At 39.3% G+C, this 21084-nt stretch overlaps 1 protein-coding gene across 2 annotated transcripts in view; it reads right to left on the bottom strand.

Annotated features, from left to right (window-relative positions):
- Positions 1-21084, bottom strand: part of kcnh4b (potassium voltage-gated channel, subfamily H (eag-related), member 4b) — a 37914-nt gene that overhangs the window by 13794 nt on the left and 3036 nt on the right. For both annotated transcript variants that reach the window (XM_029456678.1, XM_029456679.1), the window contains 5 exons: positions 11850-12083; positions 9619-9750; positions 8701-8834; positions 1354-1594; positions 109-266 (listed from right to left, as the gene is read on the bottom strand). In XM_029456678.1, coding sequence (XP_029312538.1) covers positions 109-266; positions 1354-1594; positions 8701-8834; positions 9619-9750; positions 11850-12083 — 899 coding nt within the window. The remainder of the gene's footprint in view (positions 1-108; positions 267-1353; positions 1595-8700; positions 8835-9618; positions 9751-11849; positions 12084-21084) is intronic.

The following is a 21084-nucleotide window of genomic DNA, read 5'->3' as shown; positions in this document are numbered from 1 at the left end:
GGGAAGTTGGTATTTACTATAAGCAATTTGTTTGCTGCTTATGTCAGCAGTCACAGAGGGAAGCGAAAATAAAAAGGCTGAACATGTTGTTTGTCCAGTTGCACTCACCACTGTGATGTTGAAGGCATACAGCAGGTCAAAGGGCAGGGCAGCCACCAGGTCCACAAAGAACCAGCTGGTGGCGTAATGAATCCAAATGGAGCGCGCCTCATACACCACCTGCCCTGACTGGCTCACATAGGTGGTGCGGAAGTTCAGGATAATGTCTGCAAATACAAAAGGTTAAAAAGGTAACATTTTTGCTATCGTCATTCATCAAACTGGAAGGTCACAAATTGGTGTGTTTGTCTGATAACATACAGATTGTGAGACAGTGAGGAAAGACAAAGGCTTTGAAAATATTGAATGTTCTAATTTTGTGAATCTAAAATGACAACAATATAAATTAAAGGAAATATGTATGCAAATATGAAACAGCTGGAATATGTCGTTGTGTTAAAGCGTCCATATGGGTCAGTGAGTTTGCCAGACAGATCATCTTTATCTTAGTGTCAGAATGTGGCAAGCACATAACAAGCAGACCTCTGGCTGCATGGTCTGATGTAGAAAACCTCATCTGTCATCCAAGCTGTCGATATTTGCAGAGATGTTGGCTCATCACTCAATACAAATTATGTGAAGCTAAAAGAAGGTGAGATTTTGGCAAAATTTAATACAAAATTTTAACATTTTATAAAGCAAAAACAGCAATGTGCAGCCGAGTGTTAACTGCGAAAATCATCAAATCTTCTGTACAATGTATCATATTCCCTGAATGTTTTTGGCTAGCATGCCTTAGTTTGATTGCTATATGAGGATTTTTTTCCTCCATGTAATCTATCAATTACATGACTTAAAAAGTCAAATTATAACAAACAAACAAAGTCTGGGTAGTGACCAAATAATTGAGTAGAAAAAAGTTTCTCCAAAGTATGGCGGGTGGCCTCCCTCTTCGTGTCAAGTTGAGGGACCTGGACGTGAACATGAAGTGCAACACGTTGAGGTTCAGCCACCTCAATCTTTCCCTTTGGAGGTTAAACAGGCAAAACCAACTCGGGGGAATCCCTATGAGAGAGCCAGGACATCCTGAAGGGACTAAAAAGCCCAGGTTGCCTGTGGGTAATTACATGGGGAAAGGATGCTCCTGTGGCTCGTGTAGTCCCGTTGCCATAGAAGTGTGGCAATAAAATGAACAGATGTTGGATGAAAATGTCTCACATGCATCGATTTCACTAAACGTGACCCCCTAAAAATGAGTGGGTGCAAAGACTTCAGGTATAAATTAGGAAGCCGTGTCTTCTTTTCAACACTAACCTATAATAAAGAGCATTTCCACTACAATGTCGCTGACAATGGTGGAGCGCCCAGCTGTGACGGTGTCATCGTATGGCGTGAAGCTGACGTTGTAGGGCACGGTGACGGCCACATAGAAGGTGGCCAGCAGAATCAGCCAGTCCCACAGGGCTTTGGACACACTGTAGTGGAGCAGAATGAAGCGTGACTTTTGCACTGCTGCCACCTTATACTCCGGTATCGAAGGCTTTTCAATCATGCCCTGCAAGAGAAGTTTAGAAGTGGGAAAATACCTTGGTTAGAATACATACACATTTATATGCATACTGTATATATACACTGTATATTCACACACACACACACACACACACACACACACACACACACACACACACACACACACACACACACACACACACACACACACACACACACACACACACACACACTAATAGCCTCTTGAATTTCAAGCTTATGTTGATGAATATACTAAAAAACACCAGAAACACATTAGAGAAGCTGCATAAATGAATAACTTGATAAGCAGATGGTCATGAGGTTGAGTGCTGTGTAAATTAATGGTAATCAGATTGACATTGCCGTGCCAAGATTTAGCAGAAACAGACAATATAAATGTCAACACCCTCTCTTGTGCTCTAAATGCTGATGATTCAGTACAGTAAGCAACTCAAGTGAAACAGAAGTGATAATGCTGTTGGTTATCGACTCTTGACAGCCTCTTAATAGACAGTGATAAACCTCTTAAATGGCCATGCAGTAATAATACAAAATGACAGAGGTAGGACTGTGGTCAGTGAGGGGGAAGCTTATTACCAACAATAACGCCTTATAATCTCATACCTGACTTGACCTTGGCTTGACTTCATCCCTCTAAATGCCATTACTGCTTTAAGTCTCCGGAGGTACGGTACAATGGCCGTCAGCTGCTTTCATTTTAGAAAGTCATGCTCATTCATTCCACTCATTTATTTATTTTTTATTGAGAAAATCCAATCCCAGAAATAATGAATTGCTCTTGCTGATGAGGTGGGGAATCCATTCGGAACATAATGAGAGTGCAGTTCTCCAAATGGAGCCATTGACTCGGCCCATAATAGCCGTAACCTTGTTTAGTAGACAGGAGGAGAAGCTATTACATTCGATAGTGGTGAGAGGGAAACAGAAAGGAGAGATAAATGAGAAATAATCTATCCAAAATCAATCTGGCCATTTCAGAAACAGGTGTGTGCAAGCAACAAGGAGGCAGGTTGATAAAGTCTTAACCAGAGGCTTCATTGTGAGGGCTCTGAAGCTGACTTGGAGAGATTGAGCTTCTACATGTTGCTAATAAGTGGCTAAATGAGACTAAAGGGGTAGGAAATTAACGTCATTGCGCTAAGTCTGCCTTTCCAGCCTCGTTGTGTTTATTCAAACTCAAACTTTACAACTTGTAGATTTATCAATTCATCACGCCAAGAGGAAAAGCTTTTGTTTAAGAGGAAAAGCTTTTGTTTAAGAGGTAAGTGCGCAAAATCTAATTACAAGTTGGAAGCTCAGTGGTGGTGACGTTGAAGTTATGCAACCGTTGTGTAGTTTGCTTCTAACCAAACGTTAGCTTTTTACTTCTGGTGATGGCATGTAGGCTTCAAAAATCATAGTGGTGTTCATTTGTGAAAGCAATCCAAAAATCCCTTTTTGTTAAGGAAACTAGGTGCTAACTTCTAGGTTTAGCCTACAACAATACGTCATCACTGCAGCGCTCTATTGGGAGCCAACCTTTTCTTGTGCTTCCAAAAAAATAAAATTACCAGAGAATAATGATACACTCTACTGTATGAACGAAGGAAAGGAATCATGTCCGAATGGTTCTGTGAATTTAAAGCAAAAATGTTAAAGTTGTTCCCAAGGACACAACTTTAGATTATGGCTGCTTGACACTGGACAATTTCTGGTCAGTGATTCATCGCAGTATCCGTTAGTCAGTGGAAAATCTAGCAGAGAGACCATACTTACTGTCATCAACAGCTGTGGCTACTTTATGTCAGCAAAAGCTGGACTGTTTTTTTTAATTTGCCTTACAACACAAGAGGTCAGTGTGTCCACCTGACCTTTGGCACCCGAGGCAGTCAGCCGAGCTCGTGCCAATGATTAGAAAAGAAAAGCCCAGCACTGCGGGGACACATGGGACTGCATGTCACACAGCTACAGCTGGTCTTCGCACTTCATTAACTCACTCTGGCACTCGACTCCAGCACTGTCCTTGATGAAGAAGAGGATACACATGGCTTCGCATGTGACTCAAGTGCTCCCTAAAGCACGTAAACTACTGCAGAGGATCCTCAGCATGTAATGTATACGCCAAAATACTACTTAACTCTTGTTCAATGCAGCAGGAGCACAAAACAATAAAAACTGTAGTCAACCTCTCGCAATTGACTCCTTGCTTTGCTCAGTATTTATTATGAGATTGTAGAATCACTACACTTACTACACTTGGCACTTGATCTTCAGTTCCAACAATCAATAAATTGCGTTACAGCAAGAAACTAAAGATACACATTTGCTGTCTGAAGGTGTTTGTGCGTGAGTGTGTGGAGGGCAAAAGTAAGAAGAAAGATAAACTGAGGGAAAGTAAAATGTGAGATCTCAGGCCATGATATGAGCTTTGTATTTCACAGTCAGCCAAATAAGTATTTGAATCACTACTTTAAAAATGGATTCATAGCCTTTGACAAGTGCATTAAAGTGAAAAGAGGCAATTGTGGCTCTCCCCTGGGAAGCGCCAAAAATCAAATCTGAGCAGTGTGCCTGGTTACAGTAGCTGATACAGTCATGGGTTGACAGCATCAAAACAGACAAAACAACAACTCAGTGTTTGTCTTCAGGCAAAATAAAATGCAAGCTGAACATGTTTTTGAGGAGGCAATGTCGTGTGTGGTAGAGTAGACTATTTCAAAAGTATGCAACCTTTGCACTCTGAAAATAAGGTACACAAAATGTTCTTTTGAAATTAGTTAACTGATTTCTATTTGTAAATGATACCTTTGTTCTATAGATTTAATGAATTGCTTGCCACACTAGCTAGCCTCACGCCTGTCTTTCTATGTTTTCATGTCTGTACTCTTGTCTAAAGATATATGCATGTGTCCATGTTTTTTTTTAGTATAGCTACCCCCTATTCTTCCTTGCCCGGCCGGCTGTTGGGCTACAAATAGAGATCAAGTCCGAGAAGATGTGGCTGGCTGTGGTGTGGAGGCAGAGGAAGACATAGTTAGCTACCTTCTGCTGAGATACAGACAGAAAGAAACAGACAGAGAGACAAAGCGAGCAAAGATAGAGGGGGATACAGAGAAGGAGGAAAACAGAATGGGAAAAATATAGTCATAGAGTGGTGGGAGGACGGCAGTGGTGGAAGAAGCATTTTTGATCCATTACTTAACTTAAAGTAGCAAAACCACAATGTGAAAATACTCTATTACAAGTTTAAAGTCCTGCAATCAACATATCACATTCAGAAGTATAATCAGTAAAACATACGTAGGAATCAAAAGTAAAATGATTATGCAGAAAGAAAAGGCCCTTGTCAGCGTTATTATTATTGATGCATTATTGTCTAAACCAGAGGTTCAGCCAAGGACCACTTACAAGATAGAACATGTAATCTAAAATCTCTCTCTTTAGAAATATATATATTTATATTATGAACCAATCATCATATCATAAATGAATGAATCTGAATCACAGACCCCACTTTGAGAATCACTTGTATAAACAGCATCTTAATGTTGTAGGTTGAGGTGGAGCTACTTTTAACTTCTTTAGCCTACACATTGCTGGGTCATTACATTGAATCATATTTTATAAACTCATTATGTATTTTATTTGTAATAATAAAACAGTATTTCCCTCTGGATTCTAGTGAAGTAACTTGTAGAAAAGTAAAGTGTTCCAATTGAGTACAAGTAGGCTACTTCAAAAAAGCACTTGCGAAAAAATTAAATATTGAATGTTGGAGTGGATGGAGGGCTTCGATATTTGAGCTGCAGTATGAAAGAAAGAGGAAGCTCAAGGGGTAATTCAAAAGCAGCAGAAAATTGGGGGCTACACTGAGTGACAGACAGGGGAGAGACAGCAGGATCCAGAGGGATGATCCAAAATGAGATGACGTTAGAGTGACAGATGGCGAGGCAGAGACGACGTGTAAGAGCAGCAGAGAAAGAGAAAGCTGAAATAGAGGGGAACTGAGAAGGAACGGTATGGATGAGAGATAAAGAGAGTCCAACTAGACATATCGATTTCCAATAATAAATAACGACTTTATGAATGCTAATGACTTCGCTCATTTTACATTTAGTGGTCGTGTCTCGTGCGTTTTTTCAGGATACCTCAGAAAGTTATTTTATCGCGTGACTTACCTTAAACATAGCCATCAAAAGGTTCATTTTGGGTGTTTTTCTTTTCTTTTTCAGCACTATTCTTAAACTATGTTGTTTTTTTATACCGAAAGTTAATTCCCTGCAGTTTAATACAACGTCCGCACCGATCAGGATGTCAAACGGTTGAAAATATGTCAAATGTAAACTGCTTTACACCCGTAATTTCTTGTCTTTTCCTCGTTTATTTTCCTAGTTTCTTTTAGATGTAGATTAATTTGATTTATTTCTAACAATATAATACAAAATAAATAAATAATAAAATTAACAATAAACATATAGCCTATTCTATAACCTACTCATTCTCAAAAATAATTTAAATAAACAACGTAAATAAATATTATATGTCCGAAAGAGACTAGGAAGAAGTTAAATCCTATCCTATCTCCAAAACTCAAACAAATTATTATTTATCATATATACAAACAACTTATACAAACTAAATATCCACACAGTGTCAATCAGATATAATTTATAGCTCTTAAAAAATAATGTTTGTACATTTTCTTGAATTGATTTATATTTGGATTGAGTTCTATCTCCAAACCATTTTACTACGTTTAATCTCGAGTGTGTTGCATGTCATTATTGCATTGAATTGAATCTCATTCTCATTCATCTGTTTAACATTGGTGGCAGGTCTACTAGATAAAAAAAACATTTTCCAAAGTCACTCATAGAATCACAAGATACAGTCCAATGAGCTGTCAAAGACGCAGGAAAACAAAACAATACCTCACAGAAAAACATCTCATTTGTATTCTAACCAGTAGATGTTTTTGTTTTTCATCCAAAAACACACAGGTTGCCTATATTTTTAATATGCAACATCATCACAGGCTCGTTCTGAAACTGTGCTCACTGTTTATGGTCGTACTGTATGCTATTATAAGTCCCGGAGATACAAATAAATTACTTCTTCTTCTGCATGTAACGCACTCAAAAGTTTAAAAAGGTTTGTTCAAACTAAAATGCAGAATCTTCATGCTGTATTAACTGTTATACTTTGAATTATCTCTTACCTATAATGTAGTTTTTAAGTCAAATTGTGAGTTTTTCTTGTGAGCACAAATACAATCTCAGTGGGAGTTATTAAACACTTTAAAATAATAATTTGCCTGGTGCTAGATGTAGTGTGGGGGAACAGTGGAGGGTGTGAAAAGGAGAGAGAATGAGAGAGACAGAGAGCAGACTGTGAACACATTAACTCTGATTGTTATATTCTTACACTTTACATATCTCAATATGTGTACGGACTTGTCCTGAGAGTGCTGGAACAAAATCTGAATGATAACTATTGTGCATATGATTCTGAATGTGTTGATGTTTCAGCAACTGTTTGTATCAAGCCACCATTTACTGTCTGTTGTGTAAATGTTTTTGTGCATCAGTGTGCACTATTAGAAAAAGTGTGTGTGTGTGTGTGTGTGTATGGCGTCAGTGAACCGTGCCATCTGTAAATAGATGGGATTAGAAGCAGGACAGCAGGAAGTTTGGCAAACAGAGGGGAGATGCAGAACATTGATTCCCATGAAGACACCTGCAGGTCGCGTCTGAAAGCAGCAGCAGAGCTTTTGTTTCCGGAGGCTTTAACAGGACGCAGGTCACGTTCATGTGACGGTAGTTATCACTGCCGATTCAAAACCTTCCAATTTTGGTGCTTTTTTTATTTGAACTGCTAATCTTTATTAATGCGGTCAACAGTGAAACATGGAAATGACAGTTTCCCAGAGCCCAAGTTGAACTTTTCAAATAGCTTGTTTTATCTGACCCACATTCAAAACCGTAGATTCTTCATGTTACAATGAAGTAAAACCGAGAAAAGCAGCAAGTATTCATGTCAGATGTAGTAATGTGAATATCTACAGTATAAGGTGAATGTTTTGTCCTTTGGGCCCTTAATAACAGTGAAATATGGTTTCTCATCTAGCAGTTCCAGGCACCTAAACGTTAATTGAATCTCTCCAAAAATACGCATGTTCATGTTTTCAATTTTCCAATGCTAATATTAGCCACTTGAATAATATGTCTCACTTTTTTTTACAATTTAATTTACCCCTGAAACATTCTGAATTGCTTTTATCCCGCTGAGATGAACCGCCACATTGTGAAGGACAGGTTTGAGTACAGACTCTGCAGGGAGCGAGCAGGATTACCTCAAAATGGTTCTCCGCTCTAAAAAGCTTCTCCTGTTTGGTATCTGAGAGCAAAGCAGGAGCTCGTTTTCATGTATAACATTTGCTTGGAGTGTAGCACGACTTTAATATTTAAAGCATAACATACTTTAAATACAAATGACACACTTATATGAAAAGGGTTGGAATCTATAAGGGAAGAGCATATTTGTATCCTTCATCCATACATTATCCAAAAGGTTGTACACATACAGTACGTGATAATGTAAAGAAGCATTAGACACAGCAGCCTCGTTTTGACCTCAAGGGCAAAGGTCATTTAAGGGAACACGCTGGTGACACAATGTTCCCAGAGCTCCTACAGGCGAGGTGTTATCCTGACAGTCCCAAAAAAAAGTGATGATCCATCCAGCTTCCCCTCTGACCAATAACACCTCACCGTCAGTGACAACCATCTTGTTCCTCCCAGCAACCACCACTGCAACTAATATTTGTCCACTTTAAAGGCCACCAAACAGCAGCTTCCATGCTGATAAATGCAACAATATAAAAGTCATTCAGGAGACTTAAAATAGTAAACCCATTTGATGGATTTGATAGAGATATGCCACATTCTGGGAATCTGGGTCAGGACTTCCCTCATATTGTCTCCCTAAAAACATGTATTTTAGATATTAATGTTAATAATTAAAAGTTCAAGATTGAGGGTGCTGCATGTCTGAGTAGCTCCTGTTTATTTTCCTATAGAGGTTGTGTCAGGACACATACCATCACAGTCAATCAGGTGGTAAAGTACTCACGCCACGAAGGTTGACCTCCCTTTTTCCTCCCCTCGAGAACTGGCTGGTCAGATGGTACAACATGGTGCGTCCACGCTTCCTGGCCTCGCTGAAGTGAGAGCTGCTCTTCCTCCTGCGCCTCTTGTCGTCTGAAACTGTCACACAGTCACACATGTCAGAGCCAATTCTGATCAGTTCTATAATAAGTGGCATTTAACATTTTCCAACGCTCTTTAATCTCTGTCCCCCTTTTTATCCTTTTTCTTTTTTCATTTCTTTTCTTTTTTTTAATGTTTTTATTCATTTATTTGTATTTGTCTCTCATTTTGCTTGGTTTTATTTTGTAGGTTTGAACTTTGTATAGTATGTTTACACCTTTAAAATGCATTAAATATGGCTTGTTAACTTTTGGAGCATTAACTTTTTAACTGTGTTTCTCATTGTTGAATTTTTCTTTTTCTTCCATATGCCATAACTCTTAATAAAAATAATAAACAGTCATGCCAATTAGATCACAAGGAAGATAAAGAACAGCTGAGGAGAATACTGTGTCTTAATGCCTGACTGAGTTCAGTTATTCTTTTATGCTGAATACTGTTACACAAGTAAGACACACAAACACAACCACTGATATGTGCTTGACTTTCATTCGATTGCATTATATAAAAATGATTTCCCCTGGCATACTGCTTGGTATTTGCAGCAGACTGAGTCCAGGTTCCACTTGAGCAGACCGCCTCCCAAATCAAACTCCCCGTTGCGAAAACATTGTGTGAGTTCAGCGAACAAATGCCAGCACAAACACAAACTACTGGGCAGAATGTGACAGTGATGAACAAGAGCACACGTAGAAAGAGAAAGCTCGGAACCAAAGATTGACCCACACGTAGATCATGCTAAATAAAGGGAGTTTTTTTTGTAAGCAACATGGTAGCCTACCTTCCTTCTTGCTGTTGTGGTGGACCCTTCCATAGGTGTCAGTGATGTCCTTGAATGAGAAGAGGAAGAGAACCATTTCGCCCTTCTCGTTCTTTATGGGCACGATGTCTAGCAGACACCAGAAGGCCACTCCTGGAACAAAGTCAGAAATCTTCATTTAATGAATGAAATCGAATCCTCAACAGACACATACAGTGTAAATGTTAATCATCTCCGTAACGACTTCAATGCTTGATGCCAATGGATTGTGATTTCCCATGTCATCATGTCAGCGCTCTCCATGTCTGAGCCGATGATACTTATCAAGTACGGCCATAGCCTTTCTAAAAATATATCTCCAATTAGATATGGATCATGCTCGGGATGATTGTGCACGAAGAGAAAGAGCAAGTCAGAGGGTTGGTTTTAACAAGTCAGGCAGGGAAGAAGCACCATAGATGTAAGACCTTCCCATAACCCGGTACGCTCATTAGCAACTCTGCAGAATCTGTGCTCTGCCACCAAACATCTGGCAGATCACATCTCTCATAGTGTCCCCAGTGTGTGTGTGTGTGTGTGTGTGTGTGTGTATGTGTGTTTGTGTGTTAGGCATAGGAAGAAAACAGTGATGGTGCTGTGGCTGTGGGTGCAGCTATACAACATGAGAGATGCTATTTGTGTGTGTTTAGTTCTTACAAATATCAGGCGCCATTAGTGAAAAGTCACAGAGTACATTTACTCAAGTACTGAGGTATTGTTACTTTACTTTTCTTTTCATGGCACTTTCTACTTCTAATCTTTTACAGAGGAGATTATTTTTGCTTTGTTTAAATTACTAGTTACTTAACAAATTAAGATTTGTGCATACAATACTTGTGTGTGTATGTGTGTGTCTCCTGAATCCCTTTAGTGTCTGACTTTATCATGAAAATCATGAATATCTGTCATTTGGATTATAGCAAAATGTAATTGCTTCACTTTCATTTTCACTGTCTCTGTTCTCTTTTCCTTTTCCATCACTCGTGTCTGAAACTGCATATCTTTCTTTTTGGCATATTACAAATTATCGTGTCTTTCCCCTCATTAGCTGTACTTGCACTGCCTTACTGTTCCTTACTATACTGTAAAACTAGACGACAAGAAAAAGCGACTCCAGAGCAGATTTAGTAAACCATCAGCATAATTAGCGGCTCACACACTCTGAGGCTGCAGGTTTGTGAACATAATCCTGTATGCCGATCAGAGAGGATTAAACAGTGTTGCATGACATGCATGACATCGTATTTTGAGCCCAAGACAGGTTGTCAGAAGGATTAGTGAGAAGTCATAAGGAATTGATTTAAGCTACAGTAATAAACAAACACATAGACCGTATGTACAGTATTTTGTCCTTTGCATTAAGAGAAGTCTGTTGGAAGAATGTGACATGGCCCTCTCTTCGCAGAACTATTGAAATGTTTAACAGCAAGTTTGGCTTCTGAAAAACGTTCCTGCAGAGTGAGGAAGTGAATATTTGGAAGATATCGTTGGAATTTGTTGAAAATGGTGACATTGAAGAAGCATTGTGCAGCTTAGGCGAAGGGCATTTTATGTCTAGTTGTTGACTGTAAAGTTTCACCTTTAATCCCTTTTAGTTATTTACTTTTTATTTATTTATGTGGATTTTATTTGTATTTTTATTAGTATTATTGTTATTATTATTATTAGTTTTTGTATCGGAGAGAGTACTTGTATGCATAACGTGTTGAATGTATACAATCAATAAAAAAAGGAAGTATAATTGGAAATATATATTCAACATTAACTTTAAGATTGTTATTTCAACACACAAGTTCACCCTTTCTCGCACCTTGTGCACTCATGTTGAACGCATAAGAAACACTGACTGCAGATTTTCACTTGACCTGATGGATTTGTATTCATTATAATGAGCTATTGCAAAAGGGCACGTATTGCACTGCCGACCTGCTGTATTTTAAAATTCAGGATCACTGTGGAGATTCATAATTCAACCAAAATGTTCAGCTGTCGTCTAAAAATAAACGGGCTCATCATGATTTTGAGAACAAAAGAAGTCTTACAATTTACTGCTACAGCCGGCTCAAACAGAACAGGATCCAGGAAAATGAACAGTTTGATCAACTGAACACAAGATGACAGGAATTGCCAGATTACTTTTTTACTTCTAAATAAAAGGTTACGTGGACACATTTAGGGCTCTCTCCTCCCCATCCTCTTTTCCGTGCACCCACCATTCTTCTTGTAGAAGTGGACCTCAGCCTGGTACTCCTCTCGGCCCTCCAGAGCCTTCTCCATCTGCTGGGCCACGTGCTCGCAGGTGTCCACTCCGTACAGGAAGTGACAGTTACAGTTCTTCTGCATCACCTCAGTTCTCGTGAAACCCGTCAGTTCGCAGAAGCCGTCCGAGCAGTAGACGATGGGGTAGCCGCGGTGTCCTTGGGCGTTACCCAACAGGAAATTACTGTCTGTGAGAAAGACATGAAAAGATTTTAGAATAAGTGGAGGTAGAAAAAAAAGAACTGTAGAAGTGAGACATTTCTAAGATTTTCTTTTTCTCCAAATCATTAACAAATAAGGAACATCATGATGTTTCAGTCTGAAGCTTGGTGCAAATGTGTTCATTGCTCTAGAATCAAAGTCTGTTTAGCTCTTTGAACTCATGTCAAAGCTTTGCAGGTTTAGTTCAACACTAGTTTAGAAGTTCAAAGTGAACATGAATCACTTTGGTGTGGACTCAGTGTCGGGCTAAATTAATTCCCCCGAGCTGTCATCGTGTGATTTCAGGACTACTGATGTGGAGAATTGAAAGAAATGCCATGCTAGGCTGCAAGATATAAAACAGCTGACTGGAGTTCAAAAAGAGCACAAAGGTTAGTGATTGGCTTGACGAGAACCCATAAAAAGGACCAGACCGTGGAATTAATAAAACGATGCATAATAGAAGAATACAAACACAAATGTGAGTTTATATTATAGAATAAGCAAAGACGAATGATTTAAGAATGTCAAGTAAAGCCTTCACACCACATTTTACCTTCACATGAGAAAATGAACTTCATGATGCATTCAAATGAATTTACTTTTCATTTCATCGTGTGTTTGGATGTAGGTATTGCAGAAGAGATAACCGTTAAACAAAAAAACGCTTTCATATAAGAGCATTTGAATCATTTGTAGACCATAGTCTGGTCAAATGAGTGTATATTATTTTCTTATTAATTAATACACCTTTAGTAGTCACATGACCCCTTTTCCACCCCACCCAACTGTCATTCAGGGAATATGAGTGTGTAAATTGATTGTTTGTAAAGTAAAAATGGCTTGACATGACTTTATGTCCAATTAACTGAACTTTCACTACTTTTCTTTCACTCGTGTTTCAGTAAATTATTTTTAAATAACAAAAACAACAAACATAAATTTCAAGGTAAATTACATAATATGACTTCCCAGCTTATGAAAATGCCTTTACTGTATATTAAATATACATATATATCAAATTTATTCGGGCCTGTGATGGATTGAGCCTAAGTACAAAATCCAATAAAGTGATGGAATATGCTTTTATACTTCTTCACCTGTTCATCTCGAGGTAAGGATATTAGATGAAAAAATGCAATGTGGCTCTATGACCTGACAGGAAATCCAGCAGATCCACACATCTAAACGTCAAATTAAAGTGTTGGGACATTAAGTCTGGTGGGCCGGCTTTTACGCATGTGGATCATATGATGTGGATATTGCACTCCACTTGTGCTGTTCCTTCAGCACCAAAGCATCGTTGCTTTTCTCTTCATTGTTTCATGCCACGCTTTCAGCACCACGGACAGCTCCACAGCAGCGGCGGGGCTGTTTTCTTGCTCTGTGAAAGTAACTTCTGGCTGCAGTACATTTGTTATACCTACATATACATATCTATATTAATCCTGGTGATAGGTATAGTTTGACTTCACACTTTCCCTCGGTTGCTCGACGCATGTGACCTTAACAAGCTGATGCGGGTTCTTGCTGCAGTGAGGCTTCTTTGTTAGACTAGGTGCCAGAGCTACCAGTGGAAGGAGCTTTGAACTATTCATTTCAAAACAGAATACACCGCAGCCTACTCAGTAGTGCAAAGCTAAATAATAGATATTTGAGGGACTTTGTTGGAGATGAAGAAGTCCAATTCTGGGCCCGAAAAAGGACCTCTTCACCAAAACTGTTAGTCTTTAGCACAATCAACTAGTTACTGAAGTCTCAAAACAGGTAAAAGAAAATATTCACAGGAGACGATCAGAGTCCGATGCAATAGAGCTTATTCTCAAAAAGCAGAGAGAGAAAACGACATGCAGAATATACTTGCTCTTATATAGCCAAAATACGCCGTCCTTATTGGTGGAAAATGGAGATAAACACCCATTTTTATAACAAAACTTGCTTTTCAGCACTTTTAAGTAGGTCACATGTGTGATATGATCTTACTCTCGTGGCCAGGTTGCTGCTGACATTAGCATTTAGCAGGTCTCTTTATGGTATGCCAGACCTGCTTGTTACCCTAGTGCTTTGATCAAGCCCATAACTCTCTGGTCCTAGGGTCCTCATATGTTGCTATGTTGTGCATACCCCTGACTCTCTTGAGCCTGGCTCCTCAGACTTTTCAAACTGCTTACTATACCCCTCCAGTTATATGCTCACAGTCTCTACCTTGCCACTGGACATGGATACAAGTGTACATGCTGAATACATATAGTGTGTATATAAGATTACACACTGAATTGGTCAAGTTTGCAAGTAATGCCATCACCTTTAGCTAACGATTTCAACTTTGCTTCTCAAAAACTGTGCAGTTCACCTGTTGTAGCTGCAGGGTTACTTGTTAATGTGACAATAAATATTGTCAAACTAATTTGTAAACCTATTTGTATCTGTGGATATACTGTGGCTACCTGCACCCTTTATATATATATATGGGAATCAGTGCATAAAAAGAGCATTAACGCCCCCCACACATCTACTGATTAGGTTTAATAACATATTTAAGGACATTTTTATGCATATTGTTTTGCTAATTCTTTGCAAAAGTCAGCACTGAGGCATCAAACTCCGCTCCACAGTATCTGACTTCTTTGGACTGCTTAACTGAAAACATCCAACTCCAGATTTTCTGAATGCAAAACAGAGAGGCAGTGCACATACAGTCTGAATTCTCCCGATTCCAGAGAGAGTGAGCCTAAGAAGGAGGAGTATTAAGTAGCTGCTACAGCGCTTTCCACAATCTAGCACTTTAATTGGCCAGACTGAGCAGAAAGCAGTCCATAGGGGATGTCTTTTCTGAGCGGTGACAACCTTTCTTGGTTGTGCAGTGAGCAGCAACTAAACTGTCACAGTGGAATTATAGAAAAAGACAGGCATTAGTCGGATCCATCAACAGGAGGCTTTGCGTCTATGCTATGCCTTGTTACTGTTGCTGTTCCCTAGACTTCAACATGGAGAAACTGAAATGTTTCTGTTCTTTAAGTTTGCTGCAGATCTTTGTGTTCATGTGTAGAGGGATGGATAACGGTTGCTTTTCTATCACGTATAAGTTACAGCTTGTCTGCCTTTTCACGTTTAAAAATAAAATAGCCCGAGAAACAATGTCTCAACACGATGTTTTAGCCTATCCTCTTAAAAAATAAAAAATAACATGCCCTCTTTTTCATGTTCTATAAATTTCTAACACCCTAACTCAGTGAGCCAGCAAGTGTCGAAGAGCAACCACATTCATCTCTGGTTTATGTAATGTTTACCTAAGAATAGGTGCATCTCTACACAGCATCCCTAAATCGGTCCTTCAACTAGGTCAAGGGCAGGTGTAGTCGTAAATCACTGCATTGAAAACAACGAGCCACAATGGGGTAAACTTTTTTGCTGCGTTTGGAGGAATTCAAACTGTGCTGCATCACACTGTGGATTAGATTAGTCATTGAAGTTATCAGTGTACGAGAATAGCGATAACGCGCTCATGTTTGCATGGTAATATGAAGCTACATCCTGAAGCTGATTAGCTTAGTATAAAGACTGGAAACAGGAGGACACAGCTAGCCTGACTTTGTGCAAATTCACTACCAGCACCTCTAAAGCTCATTTAATTACACATCATAATTCATTTGTAGTTTTACCGGGTTATGTGCCGACAACTAGCTTAGAATCCAGGAAGTCACTTCTTCTTCAAGAAACAGCAAATTGTTGTTTTTTACGCTTCGGATGGATCAAACAGTACATCATATTAATCAGTGAGCTTTAGAGGTGCTGGTGGACAAATTGTGTTACCTTTGAACCGAGCCAGGCTAGCCGTTTCCCCCTGTTTCCAGTCTTTATGCTAAGCTAAGCTAACCGGCTGCTGGCTCCAACTACATATATACAGTACAAGCATGACAGTGGTATCAAACTTCCCATCTAACTCTTGGAAAGAACTATTGCTTTAAGATATTGATGCATGCGAGTGTGTCATTTTATATCCTTGAAGTCTTAACTCGGATGTGGTCTTGAAAAAAAAAAAACTCACTCGAGGCTTTCAGCTTCTACAAACGGATACTTATTTATTCTCTGGTAAGCAAGCACATGAACCCCACTTGGTAAACAGTTTCTTTCTGTGTGTGTGTGTGTGTGTGTGTGTGTGTGTGTGTGTGTGTGTGTGTGTGTGTGTGTGTGTGTGTGTATGTGTGTGTGAGATTGTGACAATGCCTCAATTCTTAGGCCGTAATCCTCTCAGGGATATTGCTTTGAGTGGCCGCTCCACTGCGCCAGCTTCCTTAATTACACATCTGTGCTGACTCGCTACAACTGTAATCTGACATGATGACTCTACATGCTACTGCTGACTGCAAGCAGCCTGCATTGTTACCATGTCGCACAAGTTCCTCAGTGTATTAAAGACAGATGAAGCCCATGAGGCTTTGCCACTGCCTTACCAGATAATTACCACCGATCAGCATGTAATTACTCATTAGGGCAGATGGGTGCGAGTGCGAGGAGAGGTGCACTTGCAGGCGAAAAGGTCACTGCTCTGATAAAGAGGCATGAGGAAATCATCATTCACTTGACGTATATTCAGTTATTAATAAGACCATTTTTCAACTAAATCAGGGGCAAATAAAGATTATGTAGAGCTTGTTTGACAACAAGGAAATGTGTTGTTGTGAACTGAATCCTATAAAAAAGGACTGCATGTATGTGGTGCCTTTATTCTGAGAAAGGTGCAAAATTACTTACAAAGCCTCACACCAACTCACACCTACATTCACACAGATGGAGGCGGAGGTCCCACGTAAGGTGCAGACCTGCACATCAGGAGCAGATATAGATTTCAGCATCTTACTCAAAAACATACAGTATATTTAGGAGGAGCCAGGTACCAAACCACCAACGCTGCGATTACTGAACGATCTCTATTAATTATAATAAAGACTTTGACGATGTCAAATCAATGCTGCAAAAAGTTTGTTTTTGTATTCGAGTATACATACAGTTTGTAATCGTGGTGTTGTGAAGAAAATGTGTTTCAACAAGGTAAATCATGTCATTATTATATTATATAGTTTTAATATGGTTTAATTCATTCTTGATAGGGCTATACTTTCTACCTGTTTTGAATGTTATCAGCCCATTAAATGGCTGTTATTAGTTGTTTTCACTACCACTCTAATGCTTCACAGGGGGAAAACTGCACCCACCAGTGGGCAAGAAGGTGCATGTCCAACGCTATGAAAGGGTCGAAGTTTCGTTAAGTAAGGTTTTGTTGCATTTCCCTTTCGGTTAAGTGATGTTTAGGCGCCAAAACTACATGGTTAGGTTTAGGAAAAAGATCTGATTTGAGATTTGAGTTCAAATAGAAAATAGGCTACGTTAGTTAAAATAACTCTAATGTGGACTTTTGGATTCACACACGACACAACCATAATTTCTATGGCTGCTCGAGGTCACCGCCTTTTTGCATTTGGATCATGTGACAATATGATAACGCCGTTCTGAATGCACTCGTACGTGATGCAGGCCCCTTCTAACCCATATAGGACGCTGATAACCACTGATAACAGCCACTTTTGTGATTTTACAGAATGGCATAGGAATTTCAGTTTAAAAAGAAAATGTAACAAAGTATTTAGATCAAACTTAGCACCTATAAAATTAAATACAAAGAGCTTCAAAAGAAGCAGCAAAGGATGAAGCCACACAATAGCTTCAGCTATCCACTGGCTTCTGCCTACTGTGTTCTGGCCTTTCCAGCTGCCTAATAACACCCGTTCATCAGCCGGCTAACAATGAGCCCTATAAGGTTCAATCTGACAGTCCTCTTCGTCTCCTCTTTGGTTCTAAGGTCGTCTTTTAACGGAAAAGTGTTCAGGGGGAAAATAAACCCGGTTCTTATCTCTGCCTGCAGCTGCCTTGTGGTTACGCTGCCCCACAGGGCGAGCGCTGCTGTCAATGTGAAAACGCCTGGGGCAGGTGGGAATGGGTGTAAAGGACAGATGTGTATGCTGTAACACACACACACAAACACACACACACACACACACACACACACATACACACGACAGAGATAGCACACTGGCGGCACAAGTAGGAAACTGGAAGGTCAAGGTTTTTGGTTGCATGACAACTAACATCTGCCCTGCTGAAGGCAGAGGTGCTGCTCTGTGACCGTTGACCTCAGATAATTCCCCTTCAGGGATCAATATACGATCACAAACATACGGACAAATCATATAGAATCAACATTATAGTACAAAGCCACACAACCACACACATGCACACAAATCTTTGGGGAACAGGAATTAATGCTGACTTTGCCATGAGCCAAATACTGTTCTGTGCAGTGACAAAGGTTACTGACTTAACCTGTTCTGACATTTGGCTTACTGTACAGTGCGGGGGAGTTTATGTGCTACACACGAGTCATTTTCTCACTCTAGGAATCTGTTCAATTAAAATCAACTTAACGTTGTTTTATAAATGTTATTCCTAAGGCTGAGCACCATCCCATCAATATGTGTGAGCATAAACAACTCTAACTCAGAGCCACAAACTGGAGGAATTACACTGAGACCCCCTAATGGCATGAAGATGTGGAATATAAGCTGCACAATACATAATTGCTGGGAGGGCTTTCAAAACCAAAATGCTCTATTATTTGTCCCAGAGAGTAGTTATGCTTTGCATAAAGGCAGAGGGTGGTCTTGTTTTGCACAGAGGACACAATTATTATATTATATGAACATCATGCAAAATAAACAAATGCAATAATGATGTTTACATAAATAATTGTCTGAAAAATAGCAGTGTAGGCAAGGGCAATGTTGCAATGACACGTTACGTAGATGGCTGCTCAGTCAGCAGTGCTGCTTGTTTTTGTTTTGCTGATCTAAAAAAAAACGTGACTGAAAATATGAGACAGGCATCATGTTTTACATATTTTAATGCTGCATAAGGTTTGTAACTTATACGTATTGTAACTTAACTTGTACTTATTTTACATAGTAGTCTAGACTCTATATTGCATGTAAGTACTGAAAATATGTGACATTGCATCATGTTTTACATATTTTTAAAAGTTTGTTTTTTTATGTATGTTAAACTACATTTTGAAATCGTGTTTTTTCATGAGCAAGGCAAATTATGTCAGTGTATTTATTATATAGTTTTAATATGGTTTAATTAATCTTGATAGGGCTGTACTTGTTTGGCTGGAAACAATGACACATACATGGAATTTCAGAATAAAAGAAGATTTAGAGATATCCTCCAGACCTTGTTTCAAACCAAACACTTTGCTTTAAATAAGTGTTTGTCTGATAGATTTTGTAAAAGCGGACCTTGATTAGCTTCCAAAATCCAGATGCGATTGCAAAGTAACAAGAAGCAAAGAATAAATACTGTATCTTCTAAAAGTTTTAGGAGCCAAATTGTGTTCAAGCCAAAGTGGAAAACCACCTTTAGCTGCAGCAGGTTGAAGGCAGTTCGTGGTGAACCTGAAAAGCGATCGCAGCTGCACGACCCAGAATGCCCCTTGTTTTAAGATGCGCCTTTCCGAAACAAGAGACCAGATGGTTTTTAAAAGTCGTTGATTGGGAACCAATTCAAGTGTTTTCTCTTTAGCAGACAATCCTTTTCTCAAAGACCAAAGTGTTCAAGCATCATCCATGTCAAGTGGCGGGACCGTGTCGCCCCGGCAACAGGAAGGAAGCTATTTTGAGCCGTGGGCACTCTGCCACCCCTCGAGGAACCACAGCCTTATGGTAGGCTTAGAGAATGGCTGGGAAGTGGCAAAAACTGGCATGTAGTTGCAGGGAGGTGTATCCCGCTGCTTCAAGCACGTTTTTATCTCGGCCATTAATTTGTTATTTATTCACAAGCATGCAGGACAAAGAATAAACACTCACAACACAGATAGCAGATATGAAGTGGTCGCCATGAATGTGAAACATATGAAATAGTTAGTAGCAGTGTAAATTTGCCGTCCTAACATGGTGGATGTGGGCTCAGCTGTCCTGTCCAGAGCAACAATAGTGCTGCAGGAATGTTGGTGTTGACACGCTCTGCATGTTTCTAGATATTAGTATCAATAAGGAATAAAACATAACAACAGAAGAGTTAATGGTAGATCAGTAAGGTTTTTATTGTGCTTTAAGGACATTGATGAATTAATTATATTAATTATTATAAGACTAGAGCTGCATTGATTAGTCGACTAATTGATTAACAGAAAAATAATCGCTGACAATTTGATAATCTTTTCATACAAAATCAATAGGTAAATAAATAATAAGTTTCCTGCTTTTCTCAATTTTATAACATATTAAATATTTTGGGGTTTTCGGACTAACATTTAAAGATATCACCTTCGAATTTGAGAAACTGGGATAGAAATCTTTACTATTTTCTGACATATTATAGACCAAGCGATTCATTGATTGGTCTATAAAATAATTTGCAGATTAATCAATAATGATAATAGTCATTAGTTGCATCTAAGGCTGAATAGGTTCTGTTTGTTATTGATGTTACACATTAGAAAAGACATTGAGCCCTAAAGGGAAGTGTTTTTCTCTCTCCACTGGGAGGTCAGATATGAGGTTCAACCAGAGAGCAGCCTCGGGGAGTAGGCAGGGAGCCCATGTTTAGCTCAAGGACTATTCAGCAGGTCAGATGCAACATGGGGGCACGACCCCTGATCCTCCGGTTGGCTGAACTGTGTCGTCATCTCTAGATTCAAAGTGTGAATCGTCTCATCTCACAAACCTCTTCATTTGTATTTTAAACTACAACCAGTGTTCCTGATGAGGAGCGTGTCAGTGTGTTTTAAGCTCTTGAGGGATCCTCTAACGCCTCATTATAATGCCTCACAAGTCAAAGCTATAATTGCAAACCCTACACATCAATTACGTAGTAATGTCACCCCATTTCACTGTGTTTATTTCCCCAAGTCTGCGAGCCAGCCGTTTGTTC

This window comes from Cottoperca gobio, chromosome 19 (assembly GCF_900634415.1).
Source record: "Cottoperca gobio chromosome 19, fCotGob3.1, whole genome shotgun sequence".
Classification (NCBI taxonomy): Eukaryota; Metazoa; Chordata; class Actinopteri; order Perciformes; family Bovichtidae; genus Cottoperca; species Cottoperca gobio.
The sequence above is the reverse complement of the archived record's forward strand: the minus strand, read 5'-3'. Positions and strand labels throughout refer to the sequence as shown.